Source organism: Oreochromis niloticus, linkage group LG15, assembly GCF_001858045.2.
Source record: "Oreochromis niloticus isolate F11D_XX linkage group LG15, O_niloticus_UMD_NMBU, whole genome shotgun sequence".
NCBI classification, from domain to species: domain Eukaryota; kingdom Metazoa; phylum Chordata; class Actinopteri; order Cichliformes; family Cichlidae; genus Oreochromis; species Oreochromis niloticus.
Genome location: NC_031980.2, coordinates 23,377,695 through 23,398,988, shown reverse-complemented (window position 1 = coordinate 23,398,988; position 21,294 = coordinate 23,377,695). Strand labels below are relative to the sequence as shown.

The 21,294-nt window shown below is 43.1% G+C and overlaps 2 protein-coding genes across 3 annotated transcripts in view; both read left to right on the top strand.

The window, feature by feature from the left end:
• The window catches only part of cfap61 (cilia and flagella associated protein 61), a 40,317-nt gene extending 37,415 nt beyond the window's left edge, over positions 1-2,902 (top strand). For both annotated transcript variants that reach the window (XM_025899231.1, XM_003446661.5), the window contains exons 23-24: positions 1,369-1,456; positions 2,237-2,902. In XM_025899231.1, coding sequence (XP_025755016.1) covers positions 1,369-1,456; positions 2,237-2,362 — 214 coding nt within the window. In that variant the 3' untranslated portion in view covers positions 2,363-2,902. The remainder of the gene's footprint in view (positions 1-1,368; positions 1,457-2,236) is intronic.
• A 1,011-nt stretch (positions 2,903-3,913) lies between these two features.
• insm1a (insulinoma-associated 1a) lies at positions 3,914-7,921 on the top strand. The gene has a single exon (XM_005452422.4). The coding sequence runs from the start codon at positions 5,363-5,365 to the stop codon at positions 6,704-6,706; it is 1,344 nt and encodes a 447-aa protein (XP_005452479.1). The 5' UTR covers positions 3,914-5,362; the 3' UTR covers positions 6,707-7,921.
• The last annotated feature ends 13,373 nt before the right edge of the window (positions 7,922-21,294 follow it).

The following is a 21,294-nucleotide window of genomic DNA, read 5'->3' as shown; positions in this document are numbered from 1 at the left end:
CTTTAGTAATACTGTGGTCACAGCAAGGCTGCTGGGATTATCTACATGACTGCAGGTGGAGGTCAAACTTAAAGCGAGAGCTCTTCGAGTATTTGTTGTTATGTTTCAGTAAAGAAGAAATATTTCCTCCTCCAAACAAACACCACTATCCTCGAAGGTCGTTTACATTCTGCTGCCAATCTCTTTTAGCGAACCACGGTTGTTCTTTAACTCTCATTCTTATACTTTTTAAGTATAGTGCCCAAACATATTCGAGGGAGCATAATCAGTTGCTCGCTATGCACTATAAAAAACAAATCCTCACGAGGACAAAAATAAAAATCCGATCTTTTCTCCAGTGTTTTTGCTCGAGTCTTTGTCAGGACTGATGCAGCAGCAGGCGAACAAACGGCAAAACATCGCACGCTCTGATTAGACTGGCAGAAATGAGCAGTTTGGTGAAGAGCCCGATGTCTGGTTTTAGTTTGTCGCCGACGGAATAACAAAGCAGCTTCGGCAGATTGGTGTTTCCTACATGGTTATTGTGTTTTATACAGCATTTCTGTTATTTTGTCCAGCCCTCTGCAGGAGTATAATTTCAGGTATGCATGTAAGTGACTGCAGAAGAACTCACGCTGCTGCTTTTCACTTTTTGATGTGTGATTTTTGGCGCTGAAACGAGGCAGACGGCAGGTGGGCAGCTGTGTAAAAACAGATGTTTTCATGTTTTCATGACTGAGTTCTGCACAGAAACAAGCCGCTTTGACGTCATGTAACCGCTGACCGATCACTTCAACACACGAGGAAGATTCGGGCCTCCGCTGCCTTTGTCCTCTCACTTTGTGTGTGTGTGTGTGTGTGTGTGTGTGTTTGTTGGCATGACTTTCCAGTGAGTAGGTATTTGTCAAACAGTGGGTGACCTGCTTCTGAGGTTTCAACACAAATGACCCCCAGACATGGACGTCTATTGTCCCCCCACCACCACCACCTCCTAATCTGTTTATGCAGCTCCCCAATCTGTCTTTGTGGTCGATCCAGGACGAGACAAAGCTAGAGCCTCGCAACCACAGAGGCCGATTCCCCAGTCATCTGACTCGTAAAGTCATTGTGGAGGCTGACGGAGCATCAGGAGCCGTTAAGATAATTGATTGACCGTGTGGCGGCTGAGGCTTATTAAGCCGACACACTTAGGGAAGCTTCTGGAAGTGTGCGTGTGTGTGTTTATTTCAAAGCTTCACTGAGCTTTTATGTAAACAGTCGGTTCACACAAAGAAAGTTTCCAGTGGTGGAAATTAACCACATTATTACATTATGTAGACGCAGGGCGATGCAATCAGATTCTGATTTAAGCTTCTGACATAATCTAGATTTGAAACGTTTTCTCTCCAGTTTCTTCACACAGAGCAGCTGTTTGGCCGTTTTCCACGACAGATTCTCCGATTTTGAGCAGGAGCTTCAGCAGACCCTCAAACTCAAGGTTGGTGCTCCACTTCTCATCTCCTACATCACACTTACGCCCCTCTGAGGGTTAAACTGTATTGGTTCAGATGCACGGTTAAAGCTTTCTACGTGGCCTTTGTGAAGGTGAGGAATTTTGAAACTGAGGCAGGAACTTCCACATGGAGGACAGATCCCGCTGCCCTGCTGGCTGAAATCAGATTGTTATTACTGTCCATGTGAAACAGTCGTTCATGTTTTCCTGCAAATTTCCAGACTGAAGCGTGTTTTAAACTTCTTAAAGTTCTCTGTGGTAACATCAGGGAGGTTTTCTCTGTTGAGACGTTCACCCTGGGACCAGTGTTTTGGTCAGAGCTCATGTGAGTCTTTCTTTCTTTTGTCTGAATAAAATCATTAAGATCTGCTCTTCAGTCACTCCTCATCATCCAGCGGTCAGAGTGAGCTTGTGCCTTTGCTGTTGTTACACTGAAACCCTGGAAAGACATCCCAGATGTCCTCAGACAGATTGTAGCGTCTTTTTTAGGAACCTGTTTATTTTATTTTAGTGTAAAATACTTTGATTTTAAATGTGCTATAGAAATAAAACTTAGTGAATGAAGCACTAAGTACTCGGTTGGATGGAGTCAGTTACATGTCTCTTCAGATCAGTTCTCCACAGCGATCACACCTTCAGCGCGAGCTGAGAGTTCTCCGGCACACTTTGAGTCGGACACCGATCAGAACCTGCTGGTCTGTGGAAAAAAAGAAGCTCTCTCAGTGCAGTGCTGAGATTTTACCCTCCACCTGTGTGTCTCTGCAGGACCTCCGCCCTCCGGACCAATTGAAAGACGAGGAGAGTCGAACGGCTCTGAGGAGCAGTGCTGTGAAGTATCTGAGTTACAACCGAAACCTGCTACCCATGTTCGCCTGCCCGGGCCAGCTCTGACCTCACACCTGTTAAAATACTAAAACAAATCAGACTCTGTTTGAGATGTGGTAACTGGTTTATATTGTGTGTGTGTCACTGGATACCTCCAATCATTTGAGCTGGCTCAGGAATGCTGTGGAGACACTGTGTCTGCTATGTGTAAATATATTATTATATCAGATCTTTAGAGTCTTGGAGGAGTTTTAAAATCAGCAGCTCAGCACAAAAACACAGTCAGGAGTCACATGACATTTTTTAGTCCTGTTATGTTCAGAGAAAGCAGACAGACAGCCAGCGTCTCCAAACTGGATTACTCACACCAAAACACTGATTAACACTACTGATTTGTTTTCCATCAAATTGTTAAAAAATATGTGTTTTCTTAGATTGCTTTGATTAATCAATATAATCCAAAATGTTTCCATCAAATAAATTTTATTTTAATTGTTTTCAGAGAGAGAGGGGGAGAGAGCGGTGTAATCCAGTAAAACTTTCTTTGTGTAAGAGTTCTGGCAAACTTTTAATGTTATTACCATTAAATTAATGCTTGCATTTATTTTTCTTGCATGGACATCTGATCATTTCCTTTTTAATCCTTAAGATCTCTCATTAATCAGAGTGTGAGCGGTGTTTTACACAAGATGAGAACGAGAGTCTGGCATACTTTTACATTCCTGTTTTGTTTTGTTTTTTCTTCTATACAATGTGCCAACTGTAAGTGTGACTCTGCAGGAGTGTGACCAATCACAGGCCCCTATAGAGGCTGCACATGAAAGTGGATGTGTGGCTTTTTGGATGGAGGAGGAGGGAAAAGGAGGAGGGCGTCACTCTACAGCTGTATGCTAATGAGGCTGAGCTGAAGCCTGTCGGGAAAATAACACACACACTCTCACACACACACGCACGCTCACTAACGCACACACAGAACATATGCTTGAACCCGCAAGCTGAGAAAACAGCACGCTGCTTGTGTGGAAATATGAAGTCAGATTGTAGGACATGAAACGCTGAGTGACTTTAAGTGTCAGCTTCACTGCGTGGATATCACAATGCGCTGTCCGTGGTAATAAACACGCACCGTACACTCGGTTTTCACGGCGCTCAATGAGTTTTTTGCAGTGTTTGTATAGATGTTAGTTCATTTTGTGCGCTGACCTGTTACTGCTAAACAATTCTCCACCTGCACTCCCTGTTATCATGAAATGAGCATTATGGGTGAAATAACCTATAAATAAAATTTAACTATACTTTTTTTAAAAACAGCTCACACTGGATAAAGAATCTCACTTTTAAAAGATTTGTGCTTTTTTGTCAGAAAATCGAGTTCTCTTAAAACATTTGGAGCCATGTGCCTGTTTCTACCCGAGGAACATTTAAAAATTAAAAACGATAACATCTGATTTGAGAAAGTTCTCGAAACACGTTGATTTTAAAGGGAAACACATTGAAACTGGTTATTTTTGAATGCTGTTTTAGGAAAATGTGGGTTTAAACATTCGTAAAAGACAGACTGGCGGATAAGATGTAGATTTTTTCATAAAAAAGACCAGAACACAAGAAACGACCCGTGTCCGCGTGTTTATTGATGCTCTCAGTTTGGACACGCCAACAGTCAAAATTTTAAATGGGTTAGTGAAAAAAATCTGATACTTTCCGGAGATCTCTCACTCACATCTCCATTTTACGCCTGAATCTTGCACCTGTCAAACATGTCCTCGAGCCCTGCACCGACAGACTTCCCATCATCCCTCACGGTGCAGGACAGACTCACATCCGACTGACCGGGTCAGACTGGACCTGCGGGGTTTGATGTGGTTTAACGGCTAGATAATCTCGCTTTGCCCCATTTGGAGACAGAAAAAGCGCGCTGATTACGCGCAGCACGCGCCGACAGTATCTAGGGTCCAGATTGCTTTTTTTGTGCGGGGGGGTAGACCCCCACTTCTTCTCCATCTTCCATTTTTTTCAACTGTGCAATTTCCTTTTCAATCAGGACGGGTCTACAGCTTGCACAAGCGCGACCATTGTGATGCAAAGCAGGACACCCTCCGCTCGCCATTAATTATGTATGCGTAAAATGACGGATTCATATGTCCGGAGTTAACTGTCACGCCAGCGCACATGCTGCAGGGCCACGGTGGTTTCAAATCTGTCCCTCTTATTGTTGATGTTTAGTTATTTGTCCGCTGAGGTCGAATTTCAGCTCGCTTTCGTGTGCGTAAAAGCCGGAATGCAGATCTGATCTCGGGGAAGTTTGTTTCCCCGGAAAGTCTTTGAGTGTCTTAAACATTCTGAAGGTTTTGAATGGAAGCGGTTAAAGTCTGGAGCTGCTTTCACTGACATTTGCTTGAAATGATGTTGAGCATTCGTACTTTATTTCCCTATTATGCGCATTTTATCCCCTTGAAGTTTCTTCTTCTACCTTCCATTTTTCTGTATTGTTATTTTGGGCCGTTATGTGGACGGATATGCCCCCTTTGTGGCCAAACCAGAGCCCCCACCACCCCCAGAAAGAGACACATAAAGCCGAGGCACGTGTAGATTTCTATACAAACTCATCAGACCGTAAAAGCAGGAGACTCCTGGCGTGTGCCCGGGTCGAGACGAGGAGGAGGGAGAGTGAGTGTGTGTGTGTGTGTGGTGGGGGAAATACAATAAAACCCTCAGGTACATCTGCTTTGCAATCTGCAAATCCGCCCTCCTCCTCCTAGCTTCCATCAGCCTCTCCATCCTCCCACACCCACTCCCCAAATCCACAGGGGACCTCGGCTCCTTCTGATTGGTCGGGGATGAGGCAACGAGGGGGGGACGGGAACAATGTCATCATGTCGCCTTAAAAAGAGTGCAGCTATGTTGTGGTGAAAGCACCTCGGGAGGAGAACACGGGATCAATAGCAGGAGGAAACAAACAAACAGAGAGAAAAAAGACGCATCAGATGGTTTGATTTTGTGCGCGAGCGGCTGAAAGTGCTTTTCTTCTTCCCGCAGCGCCCAAAGTGCCTTCAGCTCCCCGCAAACATGCCCAGAGGATTCCTGGTAAAAAGGAACAAGAAAACCAACCCGGTGTCCTACCGGGTCCGCTCTGAGGACGAAGAAACGGAGCAAACGGCGGCAGATGCTCCGCCGCTGCTGCCGCCCTCCTCCTCCTCCTCTTCAGCGCCTCTTGTCTCCATCCCGGTGCGCGCGCGGACGCCTACGCCCACCTGCGGGGCGGCGGCCACGGCTCCGGAGCCGGATGCTAAGCCCGTGCAGTTTGGGAACCCGGAGGCGGTGTATCAGGCCCTGTACAGCCCCACCCGCCCCGTCAGCCACGAGCACGAACGCTCCTACTCCGAGGCCCGCTTCAGCCTCGGCTCGCCGGTTTCCGCGGAGTCTTTCCCCACACCGGCAGCCATCACCGCCCTGGATCACCTCTTCGCCCCGGTGGACCTGAAGATCGGCTCCAGCAACAGCAGCCGCCCCGAGAGCAGCTCGTCATCCGCCGGGACGCTCCCCGCCGTTGCAACCGGCGGCTCCAAGCGCTGCGCCAACGACGCCGAGCGCAAAGGCAAGCCGCCGTCCAAGAAAACCAAAGCCATCCGCAAACTGCACTTTGAGGATGATGTCACTACGTCTCCGGTTCTCGGGCTGAAGATTAAAGAGGCACCGGTGGACCAGAAACCTCCCCGAGCGCCACCGGCCGGAGGAGACCACGTCCCGCTGGGGGAGTTTGTGTGCCAGCTGTGCCGGGAGGCGTACGCAGACCCGTTCGCTTTGGCGCAGCACAAATGCTCCAGGATAGTCCGGGTTGAGTATCGGTGTCCCGAGTGTGACAAGGTGTTCAGCTGCCCAGCCAACCTCGCCTCCCATCGGCGCTGGCACAAACCGAAGCCACAAAATACGCCGAGCGACAAGGTGTCCGCGTCGAAGACGGCCTCGGATGAAGCAAAGGATTCTAGTGACAGGGACACACCCAGCCCCGAGCCGTCCGAGTCTGGTTCAGAGGACGGACTGTACGACTGCAGTCAGTGCGGGAAGAGGTTTAAGCGCCAAGCCTACCTGCGGAAACACCTGGCGTCGCAGCACGGGTCCCCAAAAGCGGCGGAGGAAGAGGACACGGCGGCCTGCGAGCAGAGCGCGGCGCCGCTCAACCTGAGCGCCTCCTGCTGCCACCTGTGCCCCGTGTGTGGGGAGAACTTCACCAGCAGAGGCAGCCAGGAGCGGCACATCCGCCTGCTGCATTCCTCACAGGTGTACTCGTGCAAATACTGCCCCGCAGTCTTCTACAGCTCCCCGGGACTCACGAGGCACATCAACAAATGCCACCCGTCCGAGAACCGGCAGGTGATCCTGCTGCAGATGCCGCTCCGCCCCGCCTGCTGATCCCGGACTGTGGACTGGCACACACCGGGAATCAAGAGTCCACCCGCGTGTTTCTTTTTGTTTTTAGGAGGATTTCAGAGTTCCACTGAAAAACTAAAACAAAAAAAAAAACATCTGTACACTAAAGCACACTTCCTTAAACTGAGTAACAGATGTAAAGAGGTTTGTGAGAAGTTGTAACTCTGGGAGTAATTCTGTTTTACTGTAGCTACAGATCTCTAAAGGACAAAACCACACCGAAGTCCAATCTTCCTCAAAGACACGAGAAAAATTTGCTTATTTGTGTCTTTTCAAGTAAAAATTATCTTCAAATAATTCACATTTTCTGTGGAAAACAGAGAGCCAAGCATGCCCTCACATATCCACTCACACAGCTTGCAAGGTTTCAGTGCCTTGCTCGAGGACACTTCAGCAACATCTGGGTGTGTGTGTGTTTGATTCCTCCTGGCCTATAACCCACACCCACGAAAACCCCAACATCACTTAAAATGATCCTCAAAGCTCTTTTTAAAATAAAAAAACGTTAGACTGTTAATTTATTTTTCTAGCATCTCTGCACAAGTGCTATTAGCTCCTAGACCTAAGAGAGGGGATGACCTGTAGGATAAAAAGCAGACTTCGCAGGCCTGAACAGACCTTATCTCATCACTCTGATTAGCTTTAACATAGCTCGTGGATCTGTGGATCAGTAGCTGTCGCCTGAAAACAAAAGAGAGTAAAACTAGTGTAGCCGGTAATGCCTTTGGATTAGAGACTCCTGCTGTAAAACTGCCTTAAACTGACCTGATTGTTTTTATTTATCACTGGCTGAGCATATGATGATAATTATTTTCTACAAAGCCTTCTGTATTACCAGTATACAGTATATCTAATCTTTTTTTCTATTTATTTATGTATTTATTAAATTATTTGTGTAAGTTACTGCTCTGTGTGGTCGAACCTGTGATCTGTCGCTGTGTTTTTTCATCATGTAGCCAAATCCTTTTTATTTCCTTTAACTTATGTGAGGGCGGCATGTTCATGTGGCATTATAGCAATCAGTGAGCCGCTCCTGAAGACAAACCGAATGCAATCATGTTTTAATTTATTATTATGATAATGATTATTTATTTTGGTTTTGTTGTAACCCTTAGCTGTTATACTGCTTTGGATGTTTCTGCAGTATTTTGCTAAATGTCCAAAAAAATAAAAAATAAAGACCAAACTGAGAAACAGCTTCCTTTGCCTTCTTGTGTGTTTTCTGCAGGTAACAGCGATTTACACCTCAAATTGTGGCTTTTTGAAGAAAATGAAACCAAAATCCCTCCAGCTTATCTCCTTAAATGATGGTTCGAGTCTCCTCTTCAGTTACATGCCAAATAATTGAATTCAAAGGGTTTAAACAAGCACATTTAATCTTTTCAAGTCCTTTAAACACCTCAAAGAAAAAAGGGTTTAACATGTTTTTTTCGTGGAAAAATGAAAAGTTTCCATTAAAGTAAATTCAAATCTTTACATTTTAGAGACCAGGATCAGTGGTTTTCAAAGAAAACCGAACATTTTCATGTTTCCAGCAGGCTTACCCATCTCCTCTTTTACTAAAGACACAATTTAAGATGATTTTTCTAAACACGTAAATCAGAAAAAATATTTTAAAAACAATTGTACAATAACAACATCACTGCTATCACGTCACCTGTGACCTCTTTAGGTTTTGGTTGTCGTTTTTAAGAAACTGGAAGATCAGAGCTTTCAAATGACTCTTTTGTGCATTTTGGGCTTAAAGGTCTTCTGTCCAAGATGACTGAAAAGACTCTATGTTGACCTTAATTTAATCCCAGACAGGTTATTGATAACTTCATGGATGTTAAGTGGCTATTTTACAGGTATTATGATTTCACTTGTGCTGTGTTTAGTTCAGCTAGCAAGGGGGCACAACGAGGGACGACTCACACAGGGACAGCACACAGCTTGGTTGGTAAAATCCCATCTGAGCCCCGAAACTATGGATTTCTGCTTTAACTGAAAGTGAAACCAAAGGAAAAGTCACACCTGCAAGAACATGCCTTTACGTTTCCATCTGACTCTAACTGGGACCATAATCTACAAAATAAATGCCATATTGGATTCAGTAAAACTTAAAACTACCAGATAAGACCATAAACTCACTGAGAAGTTTTTCTCTCAGGTCACAGATTAAGGAGCTGAAAACTGTTTTTTCTCACGCAACCGGATGTCTTTTTTGTCATTCTGTTTGAAACAATGAAGAGTTAAAGAATCGCTGCACATAACATCATTACGTACTGAAAGCTTTTTGCTCATTTTACAGCACAAAACAGCACATTTTGACATTTTTAATTCTCTTTACTTCTACTGTGCAATAAAATCAAACATATTTACAGCTGTGTCCAAACTACGTTTAGTTCCAATAACACCATATCCATATGGAAGTCAGAGGTCTGTATAACTCACTCACATTCTCACCTAGTGTGCTCATGTGTTCTGGGTTGGGACTTAGCTCTGACAAAAAAAAAATAAAAATCCTGTGAACACTCCTGGTACTTGGCTGATGAATTGCACTTACATTTTACAGTATTTTTGCAGTATTATTACAGTGCACTGACAATATAATACTATACAACAGTAAGAAAGCAGTAGATTAGAGTGCCTGTAAAACAACAGTTTAATCTCCTGTAATTTGAAAGTTACATTTCTTACAGTTTATTTTATTACCGTTTAAAGGAAATGTTTTACTCCACTAGATTAGTTTTAGTTTCTTATATACAAAATCTTAATTATTTGTATATAATTTTATAGATTAAACTACCTAAAAGTATATAAGCCAGTCAGATGAGCTCCTGCTCAAAAAGTCAACATCTGCACTATATCCACCCAAAAACACAGACATCAGCTTAATTTGTGAAAACGTAACTACAGTTTTTGGATTTTTACACTGCATTAAAGTCTCCCACCCCTGCAGGTTCAATTCAGTCTTCAGGGTCATTCATCAAACGTCACTACGACCCTGAAACCAGAAGCCGCATTAACCCACCAAAGGGATGTGTTTGCCCCTGTGAACCCCAACTGTACATGTCATTATTTCCACAGATACCAAAAGCACACTAATCAACACTCAAGAGCTGAAATAATCAGTAATCAGGCAATTAAATTACAGAAACTTAACTGAAAAACTATTTTACAGGGGAAACAATGCCTGCAAACAGTTTCCTGAATGGAAAGATTTAATACTTCTGCATTCTTTAATCATAATACTAAACTCTGACTTCAGGAATGTGTTTACTCAGATATAATATATATTTTCTTATAACCAGTTGGGGATTCTCCCGTTAACGCTCACTCCAGCACCTGGAAAAATCTTCTTTACTGGACTTCAAAAATTAAAAAGCAACATGTGGCACATAGTAATTGAAAGCGTATGGTTCTTCTGTGGCTCAGTTAACAGATATCAGCAAATACATTTGCAGAATTTGAGGGTAAAGTGCAACATTTTTGTCTCTACAAGCATTATGGCTCTCATTCGTTCTACTGGGGAGTCATGTTTAATCCTTTGCAGAAGGGTATTGAGCACGTGGAGAGAAACAGAGCAGTGGCAGCCCGCCCATCGGGGTGTCCTCAGGAACCTAAATGTTCACTCTGTTGTTGCTTTGTGCAGAAGCCCACGTCTACCTGCTTCTCTATTTATAATATTTAAGAATCCAGATGAACAAGAGAGGGCTAAAATTAGATGCACCCGAAGATGCATCTTAAATTTGAACAATACCCAACTATCAGGGGATCTCCTCGCAGCCAGACGTGCCCAAAACCCCTCACGTGGAGGATCTCAGGAGGCCTCGAGATCTAAGATGCCTCATCCCCCTTATCTGGCTCCTGTCGATGTTGAGGACGAGCAGGTCTGTGCTTCTCACCCTACCTCTAAGAGAGAACCTGGACAGGAAGCTAGTTTCTGCTGCTTGTACACACGAGCTCACTCCTTCAGTCACTGCCTGCAGCTCGCGGTCATCGCCAACGGCTGTAACGTTGTTCGATTGGTAAATTGACAGCTTCTCTTTTAGGCTTCTCTCTCTTTATCACAAAACAGGTTGGTAAGACATGTCTTGCATTTGAACAATACTTTTTTGCAGGACAAGTTTCCCCAGGTTTTCTGTGCATTCATTCCTTCAAACGATCACAGAAAGGAAACGTGTAAAGACAGAAAACAAAGAGAGGAGATCAGTCTTCATTGGGGCTGAAGAGAGCTGTGATTTTGAGGCATTTCTCCTTAAAAATGATTCATTAACGCTTCTAAGCTGAATACAGGCCAGATGAAAACTCAGCTGCTGTATTTTTACAAGCATCAGTCTCAATTATGCATCACCTGAAAGCACAAAGCCTCTTGATTGCTGTTCACTGTCTTCACTGTAAGAGCCCAACGAACAAACTGCTCCCAAGATTCTGGTCTTTGTTAGTAAGAAATAGGGGATGAATGATCAGGGTTAAACAATAATTCACTTATCACAGCGGTGCACATTGATTTTCTGTCAATTGACACGTCAATTAATCTTTCTATACTGGTTTCTTTGTGGACGTCTGGGGAAATAATAAAAAGGGGGTCACGAGGGGCCCTAGAAGAAATCTTTGCCCCTCAGGAGGTAAATCCGGCCATGAGTGGAAAGAAGAAAATTGATTTAAGAACTACAACAGAGCAAAGATTTGCTTTTCATTATGCTCAGTTTATATGGCATTCATGTGGACAGAAAAGTCTGATTACAGGACAGTGTCAGAGGTGAAAGGTCAGAGGTCAGCTGCAGGGCAACACACACACAAAGCATTTCTGCATGTGAAAGACATTCCTGCAGTTCCACTCCTCCTCCTCCCGCTCCAACTCTTTCTTCTCTTTCACGCGCTGTGAAAGGCGACATACAGCTGCTCGCCGTCCTGTTTTCTTGGTCACGTGTCATCAAAAAGCCTTTTACGCCACCGTACGGAGACCAAACCTGCACGCATGCTGGATATCTGTGTTGCTTGCAATTACCGTACAGCAGCTAACCTTGATCTACGTGTTTTTATCGATTATTATTTTATTATGTGACAGTTTGAGGTTTGTCAATAGACTGTAGATAAAAGATGGCTGTACCCACCACTTTGATTTGAGCTTTTGAGGGGCGATCGTGGCCCAAGAGTTGGTAGCTCGTCTTGTAATCGGAAGGTTGCCGGTTCGAGCCCCGGCTCCGACAGTCTTGGTTGTTGTGTCCTTGGGCAAGACACTTCACCTCTTGCCTACTGGTGGTGGTCAGGGGGCCCGGTGGCGCCAGTGTCCGGCAGCCTTGCCTCTGTCAGTGCGCCGCAGGGTAGCTGTGGCTATAATGTAGCTTTCCATCACCAATGTGTGGATGACTGGATGTGTAAAGCACTTTGGGGTCCTTAGGGACTAAGTAAAGCCCTATACAAATACAGGCCATTTACCAACAATATTGGTTTTGCTAAAGCCAGAAGTGTCTAAAGAAAATTATTCTGGGCCTTTATAGACATGAAATGGTTATTTTGAACTGAAATATATTGAATCAAAGTGTTTTTTATCTAAAAGGAAAATGTGTTTGGTGTAAACTAAAAAGTAAATATCCAGATTGCACTGAATTTTACATGGTGCTTATGTAACAAAATTACACGGAAAGTTGGCATGTAATCAAACTGCCTGAAGTCGGGGCAATATTTTTTGGAGTGTTGTGTGGTGAATAAATTAATGATAATAATGGACTCTAATTCTTGATCTGAAGGCTTTTAAATTATTCGAAGGCTTTTTACTTTACTTTCACTTACAAATGAACACTGCTTCAGCACCTCTCATTATTCATTTGTCTCAACACGTGGGGATGTCTGTGGAGATGTTCAATTTAAAGGACTTCTTCTCAATGTTGGCATTAAAATTGTGACAAAGCACCTTTTGATCCTGGAAATAGCAGCTGAAGCATGACATGAGATCAAAAATGAGCGCAAAGGACTAAAAACATAACATAAAGATTAAAAACATAGATGAAATCTATGCAGTAGAAACTATATGTTTGTTTTATTATTTGTATATATTTTAAGCCATAAGAACCCTCACCGCACTCTTATAAACCACATTGCAATTCTGTTATTATTTTTTTAGGCCAGCAAATGCTTATTTTACCACAAAAATAATTAAAATCTAAAAAAAACCACAAATACCTATAGGCCGCAGAAACTGTAGCTCTAGCCCAGAAGGACTGAAAACAGCCAAAAACAACCACACGGAGACTAAATATGAACAAGCTATAAAAAAGACACTAAACAACAAAAAACAACAGTGACAAAACAACCAAAAAAGAGCCACGAAGACATTCAAACCACACAAAAATTGCTAGAATGTAAACGACAGCAGAGACCCAGAGAGAAAGGAAATAACCTCAAATGAAACCACGAAGAGATTCAATATAAATCCATGCCATCCATGCACTTCATGTAGTAACATCAGAACCTTAAAGTGTAATTTGAGATAAACCCAGCAGTTCAAACAGAAAAATGGACACAACATCCAGAACAAGAAGCAAACACACCAGAAAAAGACAGAAGCAGATAAAAAGAATCGCAATATGAACACAAATAGATGGAAACGAAAGGTGAAGTGAGGCATGACGACTGCAAAGCTACTCGCAGTCCCACTGGCAGACCTGCAGAGGATTTGTGTCTGCTGTAGTTCAGTGTCCAGTTCGTCTGTGTAACGGCCTCACGGACAGACAGGACAGATTAATGAAGCCCGACTCTGTTAAACAGCAAAATGAAACACCTCGTCTTTCGTCTGCATTTCTGGAAAAGTGCTGAGAATTTTCACAACATCTGGATGGAAACCTTTTTCCTCACCTTAACCCTTCGGTCACACACACACACACACACTTACATCAGTCAGTCTCTTCTTGTGTGGCTCTGACAGGTGTAAGCCAGCTGGGGAACAGACTGCAGATAAGAGCTACAGATAACACACACACACACAAACACACACACAAACCATAATGGAGCACCACAGCAGCGTTTCCAGAGAAATAAAGAGACCAGAGTCGGAACTGAAAGCAGCAGCTGTCAGAGCCACACGACTCACACTGTAAGTGAATACGAACACGAACTGCAGCTGTGTATGTATACATGTACGCTGTTTAAAAAATTACAGGAACACTTAAAAACACGTCAGATCTCACTAGGGGAAAAAAACATTGTGACAGTTATCTGTACTGAGTTATCTGTATTGGAGAATGCGTTAGGAATGAAGGGACACCATATTGTTTGATGGAAATGAAATTTTTCAGTCTACAGAGAGCTGAATTCAAACACATCCCGAATATCAAAGTGAAAAAAAGGTTTGTATATTTTACCAAAAGTTAATTGCAGCAACTCAAAATGTTACTCGGTACTTTTTTTGGGCTTCCACGTGCTTGCATGCATGCCTGACAACGTTTGGGCAAATTCATAATTAAACTATGGACGATGTCCTGGGGGATCTCCTTCCAGACCTGGACCAGAGCATCACTGAGCTCCTGGACAGTCTGAGGTGCAACTTAGCGCCATTGGACAGACCAAAACATAGTGTCCCTGAGGTGTTTTGTTGGATTTAGGTCAGGCAAGCGTGAGGTCGAGTCAGAGCAGTCAGTCATATTCATTCCTTCATCCTCCAGGAACTGCTTTCATACTCTTGTGCACAAGGAGGAACCATGACCCACTGCAATGGTCTGACAATGTATCCAACCATTTCATTCTGATACCCAATGGTGGTATCAGAATGAAATGGTTGAAACCGCCATTTCATTCTGGTGGTATCAGACCTCTACACAGACCTCTAGTCTGTGCGTCCCTCCATGGATTTACCTCCCCAGACCATCACTGACCCACCACCAAACCGGTCATGCTGAACAATGTTACAAGAAACAGAACGTTTTCCACAGCTTCTCCAAACCCTTTCATATCTGTCACATGCGCTCAGAGTGAACCTGCTCTCATCTTTGAAAATCACAAGGCACCAGTGATGAACCTGTCAGCTATGGCCTTCTACGGCAAACGCCAATCAGGCTCCATGGTGCAGAGAGAGAGCAGAGAGCACAGGGTCCACAAGAGGACGTTGTACCCTTAGACCACCCTCACGGAGTATGTTTCTGATTGTTTGGTCAGAGACATTCACACCACTGGCTACGTGAGGTCATTTTGTAGCTCTGGCACTGCTCATCCTGTTCCTCCTTGAACAAAAGGAGCAGATACCAGTCCTGCTGATGGGTTAAGAGCCTTCTACAGCCCTGTCCCCCTCAATCACCTGTCCTGGAATCTCCTCAATGCTCTTGAGATTGTGCAGGGAGACACAGCAAACCTTCTTGATTTGGACTACCTATGTATCCTCTGTAGGGTCCAAGTATCACCTCATGGTAGCAGTAGTGATCCTGACGCTAGCCAAATGCAAAACTAGGGGAAAAAACACTCAGAAATGATGAGGAGGGAAAAAATGTCAGTGGCCTCCAACTAAACCCATTCCTGTCCCCCCTAGTGTACCTGTGGTTAATTTTACAAGTTTGCTATACTCTGAATAAAAACTGTTCCTTTATATTCAGCATTTTTTTTTATCCCGATCAGAGTCTGTTAGTGTCAGGCCACAAATCTGCCTGATAAAATATGACGTGAAAGCATCTGCTTTTGCAAGCAGATTGCTCAATTAAGAAACACTCACTTCCAAACGAGTACAACAGACATTTGAAGTATAGTTAAACCACAGCAGAAACTTCCATGTGTGTATAAGAAGCAGCTGCTTGTGGTGGTAGAGGATAACTTTGTCAGGACACTGCTGCTAGAAATTCTCTGTAGAAATTCTCTGTTGCTGCTCGTTCAGCATCTGAAATATGATGGATGCGGTAAAGTGGCTTATTCTGGTGTAACATCCCTAATACTTAGAGAATACCCCATAAACATGTCTGGCATAGTGAAAATTCCAGAAAAAGAATCAAAACAAATGATGGCCCATGAACTACAGCTGCAGGCCCCATTAAATCTCCCCCAAGAAGCCAGAAGATCTTGGGACTGCTCCCATTTAAGAATTCTCTGATAACCTGGATTCAAAGTAGAAAGCTGTTAAATCCTGAGGTACCGCCTGCCTTTCTTAGTAAAGCTATTAATAACGTGTAAAATAACTGTGAGGTAGGATCGGCCAATCAGAAAGAACTTGGACAATGTAAACAATGACGTCAAATGCAGCGTTGTGTTTCAGCTGATAAGAATTAATGTGCATTACGGTCTGTCCTATCACCCACCGATGAGTGTCGGCTCTTCATCATCTCAATCTCAGGAACTAAAATCGTGTTTTTGTTCATGTTTTGCACACCGAGTCTGATTTTAATAAAAACCAGAAGCATCTGTCTGTAGCCGTAGCAGCTTCCTCGTGTCTTCATCCAGATGCTGAACCTGTTGCAGGGGTTTTCTCTCGCAGCAGGTGTTGATAGCGATTGGCGCGCTGACTCATCCCAAAGGTGTTTAGATTGAAGTAGACCAGTCTTTATGAAGACAAATGAGTCATTTTTAATCAATAAAAGATGTTTGGAAAATTCAGTGCTCATTTGTAAAAGAGGACAGACACAGAAATCCTCCTCCCATCACTTTCTTTATATGTTGAATCAGTAAAATAAGAAAAAGACTCAAAGTGTTTTTCATCGTCAGCCCTGCTCCCTCGCTCGCTTCCCCACGTCAGACGACTTTCTATCAGACATGAAAGTGACACGACGTGATTTGATTTTCCTGGTTTAATCAGACGTCCGCAGCTCTGTAATGCTGTTAGGGGAGGACGGGGAGTAATGTTACACCCTGTGTGTTTGTGTTTGCCTGCAGCGTGTACACATGTGGGATCACCGGCAATGTTAAAGCTTTTTTTCCCTGTTTTGCTGTTGCCTGTGTGAAAAGCAAATAAAAAGTAAAAAAAAAAAAACTTTCTTTCTCACACTAGAAAAAAAATTTAACAGCATGTCCAATGTTGGGTTATTTGGTAATTTGAAATTGACCATAAGTGTGGATCTAATTGTTCGTCCTTCCTGTCCATGGATTAACCCGTCCCTCACCCTCACGGGCTCAAACCTGACCACTGCAGTCAGACAATGCTGTTACATGTATATGTTATCTAAAATGATGACTCAGAAAGATCAGCTCGACATCATTCCTAGGGCATCAGATTCTGACAGTGTCTGAAATCATGTGTGAAGGTTGTTTTTTGTTTTGCTTTTTGTTTTGTTGTTTTTCCCAAATCTCTGTCATACGAGGCTAGAGTTGGTTATTTGTTTTCTGATTACTTTCTGTTTTCTTTCAAAGGTTATTTTTGGTCACATGTCTTGTTTTAGTTTTACTTTAAGATGAATAATTATAAAAAGAGAATGTAGGTTTAGCAGGGATGATGAGCTTCCTCTGAAAGGTGTCTGGGCTCAACCTTAGAGATTAGGGTGAGGAGCTTGGTCAGTCAAGAGGGGCTCAGAGTTAGAACTATTACTCCTCCACACGATGCCTTCTGAGTGTGTTCGGAGTATTTCTGGCATGACCAACTGGGAGGAGATCCTGATGCAGACCCAGGAAGCACTGGAGAGATTATGCCTGAGCTGGATGGGAATGTCTTGCTGAACCCCAGAAGAGCTGGAGGAGGAAGCTGAGGAGAGGGAGGTGTGGGCATCTCTGCTTACTGGGCACACAAACATACATTATTTTCACTCAGTTTTACACATTACAGGGCAGCGTTGCCTTGGTCCTAACTGTGCAAAAAACAAAAAAGTTGTATTCAAAACAAAATTACTATAAAAAATCATTTGTACAAAGGCTAAGTGTATACAGAGCTTTGTAGAGATATAAATATATTGCACAAGTCTGTGTCTGTTCTTTATTGTACATTAAATTCCTTTCCGGTTGTTAAGTGATGACATATGAACCCTGCTACCGGTTACAAGCTTCTCTGCGTTTATTAAAGCTGTTGTGTTTTTAACATGCTTTAATGCTTTCTATTTAATCTGAACAAGCCCATAAAAAAGTCAGTGATCACTGTTGGCCTCTCTCTTCTTTTATTACTACTATTCATCGGCAGCACATTTTAAAGCTCAGGTTTTAAAACCTTAACCTTAACTACAGCCCAGCCCATGCAGCAGTATATTAATGACTAATATACTGCTAATATATATGACTATTAATGACTAACCTCGTATTGTGACTGAAGTTTGGTCCGTTTACAGCATCCTGCCATGCAATTCCATTTGTCCCTAACCATCAGGAACCCACACGTTAACTTTTATCGAGTGGAAAAAAGTTAGCGTTCACCCTCCAGCTTCACTGTGTTTATATTATGCTAACTATAGCTGTGTAGCTAGCCACCACATAGCACAGCATTATAGACCAGTTAGCCCAACTTCAGTAACCCTACAAACGTCACTGCTGTTTAGTTTTCTGTCTTCACTTATGTCGGAAGTGATAGCAGAGCTGTACGTTTTAATTTTTCAGAAATCCCTGAGTCAGAACATGGTATATCATGTTTAGATGGACACTAGCGAGCTAACTCCCTGCAAACTTCGAACTGCGTTAAACTTCATAAATTCTGTTTTCATGGATGCCTGGATGTTAAACTTAATTGTTACACCTGGTAAAGCAGCAACGCTGATCATTTTATTAAAGATGAAAGAATTTAGACAGTTTGTAACTCTCACTGATGCCGTAGTGTTCGTTTGACTTTGGAACCAGAAGCCGAGTTTAAAACGGCTAATGACATCAGACTTGAAAGACCGGATTGGTTGGGAAAAGTTCCAGAATTGTATTTGTTTCTACTGACTGCCTCTGCATTTAAAACACCGGGACAATTAATACATATAGCACCAGTCACCAGTTATGAAGGTGTTTCAAATAATGAAATAAAGACCTGTCTTCCTCCCCTCACCTCCAACCGAGATGGCCGCTCCTCCCTGAGCCTGGGTCTGCCGGAAGTTCCTGTTAAAAGGGAGTTTTTTCTTCCCACTTTCGCTCTTTCTCACAGGGAGTCATATGATTAGGTTTCCTCTGTTTTCTTTCCATTATTGTAGGGTCTTTACCTCAAAATATAAAGTACCTTGAGGCAAATGTTGTTGTGATTTAGGGCTATATAAATAAAACTGAACTGAACTGAACCAATAATCAGATTGCTCCTAGGAGCAACTGTGACCCCGATTTATATCTGTGCAGCATCTATGTTGAGAAGCTACAGGTTTAGTGTTTTTTCCCCACTTCCATTTTCATGGACTTTTAAAGTTCCACTTTCACTCACATGTTTAGGCAGTAAGAAACAATCTCATGAGGATTGTGGTTTAGGTTAAAAGACTCCTCTGCACAACATTATCTCCATTTAAAAAAAGACAAGTTGGAAGTGAGAGCCTAATCTCACCAGAGCATTAACCCAGTGTATCTGACACTCCTGCTAAAGCCTGTTTTCTGTGTCAGTGGAAAATCAGCATAGACACAAAACCAGCATCCAAATTTCAAAACTGAAAACGAAACAAAAAAACTATCCACAAATCACGGTCAATTTATCTATCATGATAGACTACGTTTTAGTAGCAGGCGAATGCAAATGTATTTATGTATTTGTGACAATCCATGGGCAGATTATTCGAAAATGTATATTAAATACCAATCAGCTGCATTACAACACATTAAAATGAGTAAAGAGCCTACAGCTCAACTTTACATGCATCTAAAAGCTTCAATAATTCTCCATTTTCATTTGGAGATGTGCTGGATTACGTCACACCAGGTGCCCCAGGTTTTAAAGTCTTGTCTTACATCACCTTGTATGTTTCCACCTCCACCTCCTCCTCTGCTCTGCCCTCAATCATGGCCACCACACCTCCTCTTATCTTCAGCACACTCAAACAAAGAAGAAGAAAGAAAGGGAAAGCAGGAGCAGACAGTGTAAACAGGCCTTCTGTGCGTCTCTGCGTAGGCCGAGGTAAGTCAAACAAAGCTCGGGGGCATTTTCCGGGCTGGCAGGTGTTGGTGTCAGAGGCAGGCGAGCGTGGCGTCGAGAGTCAACAAATGGAGTGGTGCAAGCAACAAGAGGCGGATGCAAACAGCAGAACATTGTGTTTAAGTGCAGATTAAGCTGGTGGAGGGTTTGCTGCCTGCGCAGACTTTTGTTGTCAAGATACGTGGGGGCTGAAGTACTAAAGCAGCATGTCTGACATGTGTTAACGTTACACTCTTCACTCTTGTCTTTATCACAGCAGTGCCATTAAGCACTTTCTCCTTGATCTCCTGCTGTGTCGGTATAATCAGTCCAATGGGACATGTGACATCATCTCCAAGGTCAGGGTCTGCAGATGAGTGCTGATCGGCTTTACAGACCGCTATACAGCGGGCTCTGATACCCATCTCCCCTCTGATTAGCAGAGCTCAAGTAAAACCCTAATCGCCTTGTTGACTTGAAAGGCTCTCAAAGTGGGAAAGCTAATTAACTCGACCCAACAGCACAGACACAGAGAGGCAGCAGAGTAGTTGTAGTCAAAACTCGAGAAATATGCATGATTAAATTTAATATTAAAAGAAACAATTTCAGTATTGCGAGAGACACTGCTGGATTTTCCCATTTTAAACTGCAAGGTGTAAAGCACTGAGGTGTGTAGACTGAGGCTGTCAATCCTGCAGTGCAGTTCAGGCCACTGGACGGCTTTGAAAACAGGACTGAAGTCATTTATTATTAGTTTTGTTCATATAATGTACGTTATTCTTGATGTGGTGATTCCAGCATTAAAACACAGGATTAAAAAACTCAGAAAATGCTTTTTTCATTAGTGACAAAGACATTTCTGTGCCTATCAGATTTTCTGTCTTGCTCTGATTTTAACCACATTAACAAAGGTGGTAGTTTATTCTGATATGTTGGGCTTTGTTTAAGACTTGGCTTCGGTCTTGGTTGTTGACTGAACTTTGATCTGAATTTATTTTAAAGATTTTAAATTTGTTTCTAGCTTTGTTTTGTACTGACTCAGGGCTCTGTGGCGGGCCATACCATCTGTTGCTATTCTTCTCATGGCTAAGATAGTCCTGTTGATGAATATTTAGGTTTGCTGTTGCTGCAGAATAAATCAAAATCCACGACATGGAACCGGCCATTTCAAACCATTACTGCTGGAAAACTAGTGATTAACTAAAAAAAAAAAAAAAAAAAAAGCATAAAGCATCATCATTAAAAACTGGGGGAAAGGGCATTTTATTTTAAAATACATTAACACACTATCTGTTAACTTTTCCATTTATTTTCCTGCACTTCAGCGTTGTACATGTGCATGCGTCACATTACAAATACATGCTTGTGGTGGAAACTGGCCAACAGCTTTTTGCATCTGCAGTGGTTGAAAGGACAGTCTGTTCTGTAATTCCTAAAATCCTTCAAAACATCAGCGTGTTCTGTAAGCTTTTGTTCAGAGGGTTGAGGTAAAAGGGTGGGGCCCGGAGGGTTGTGTTTGCAGGGGGGGCAGCTGATTTGAGGGCCCTGGTGAACACAAAGGGGCCAGGACCTCCTCCGCACATGCCCCACACAATGCCCTGGCCCTAATGCTTGTAAATCTATTCAC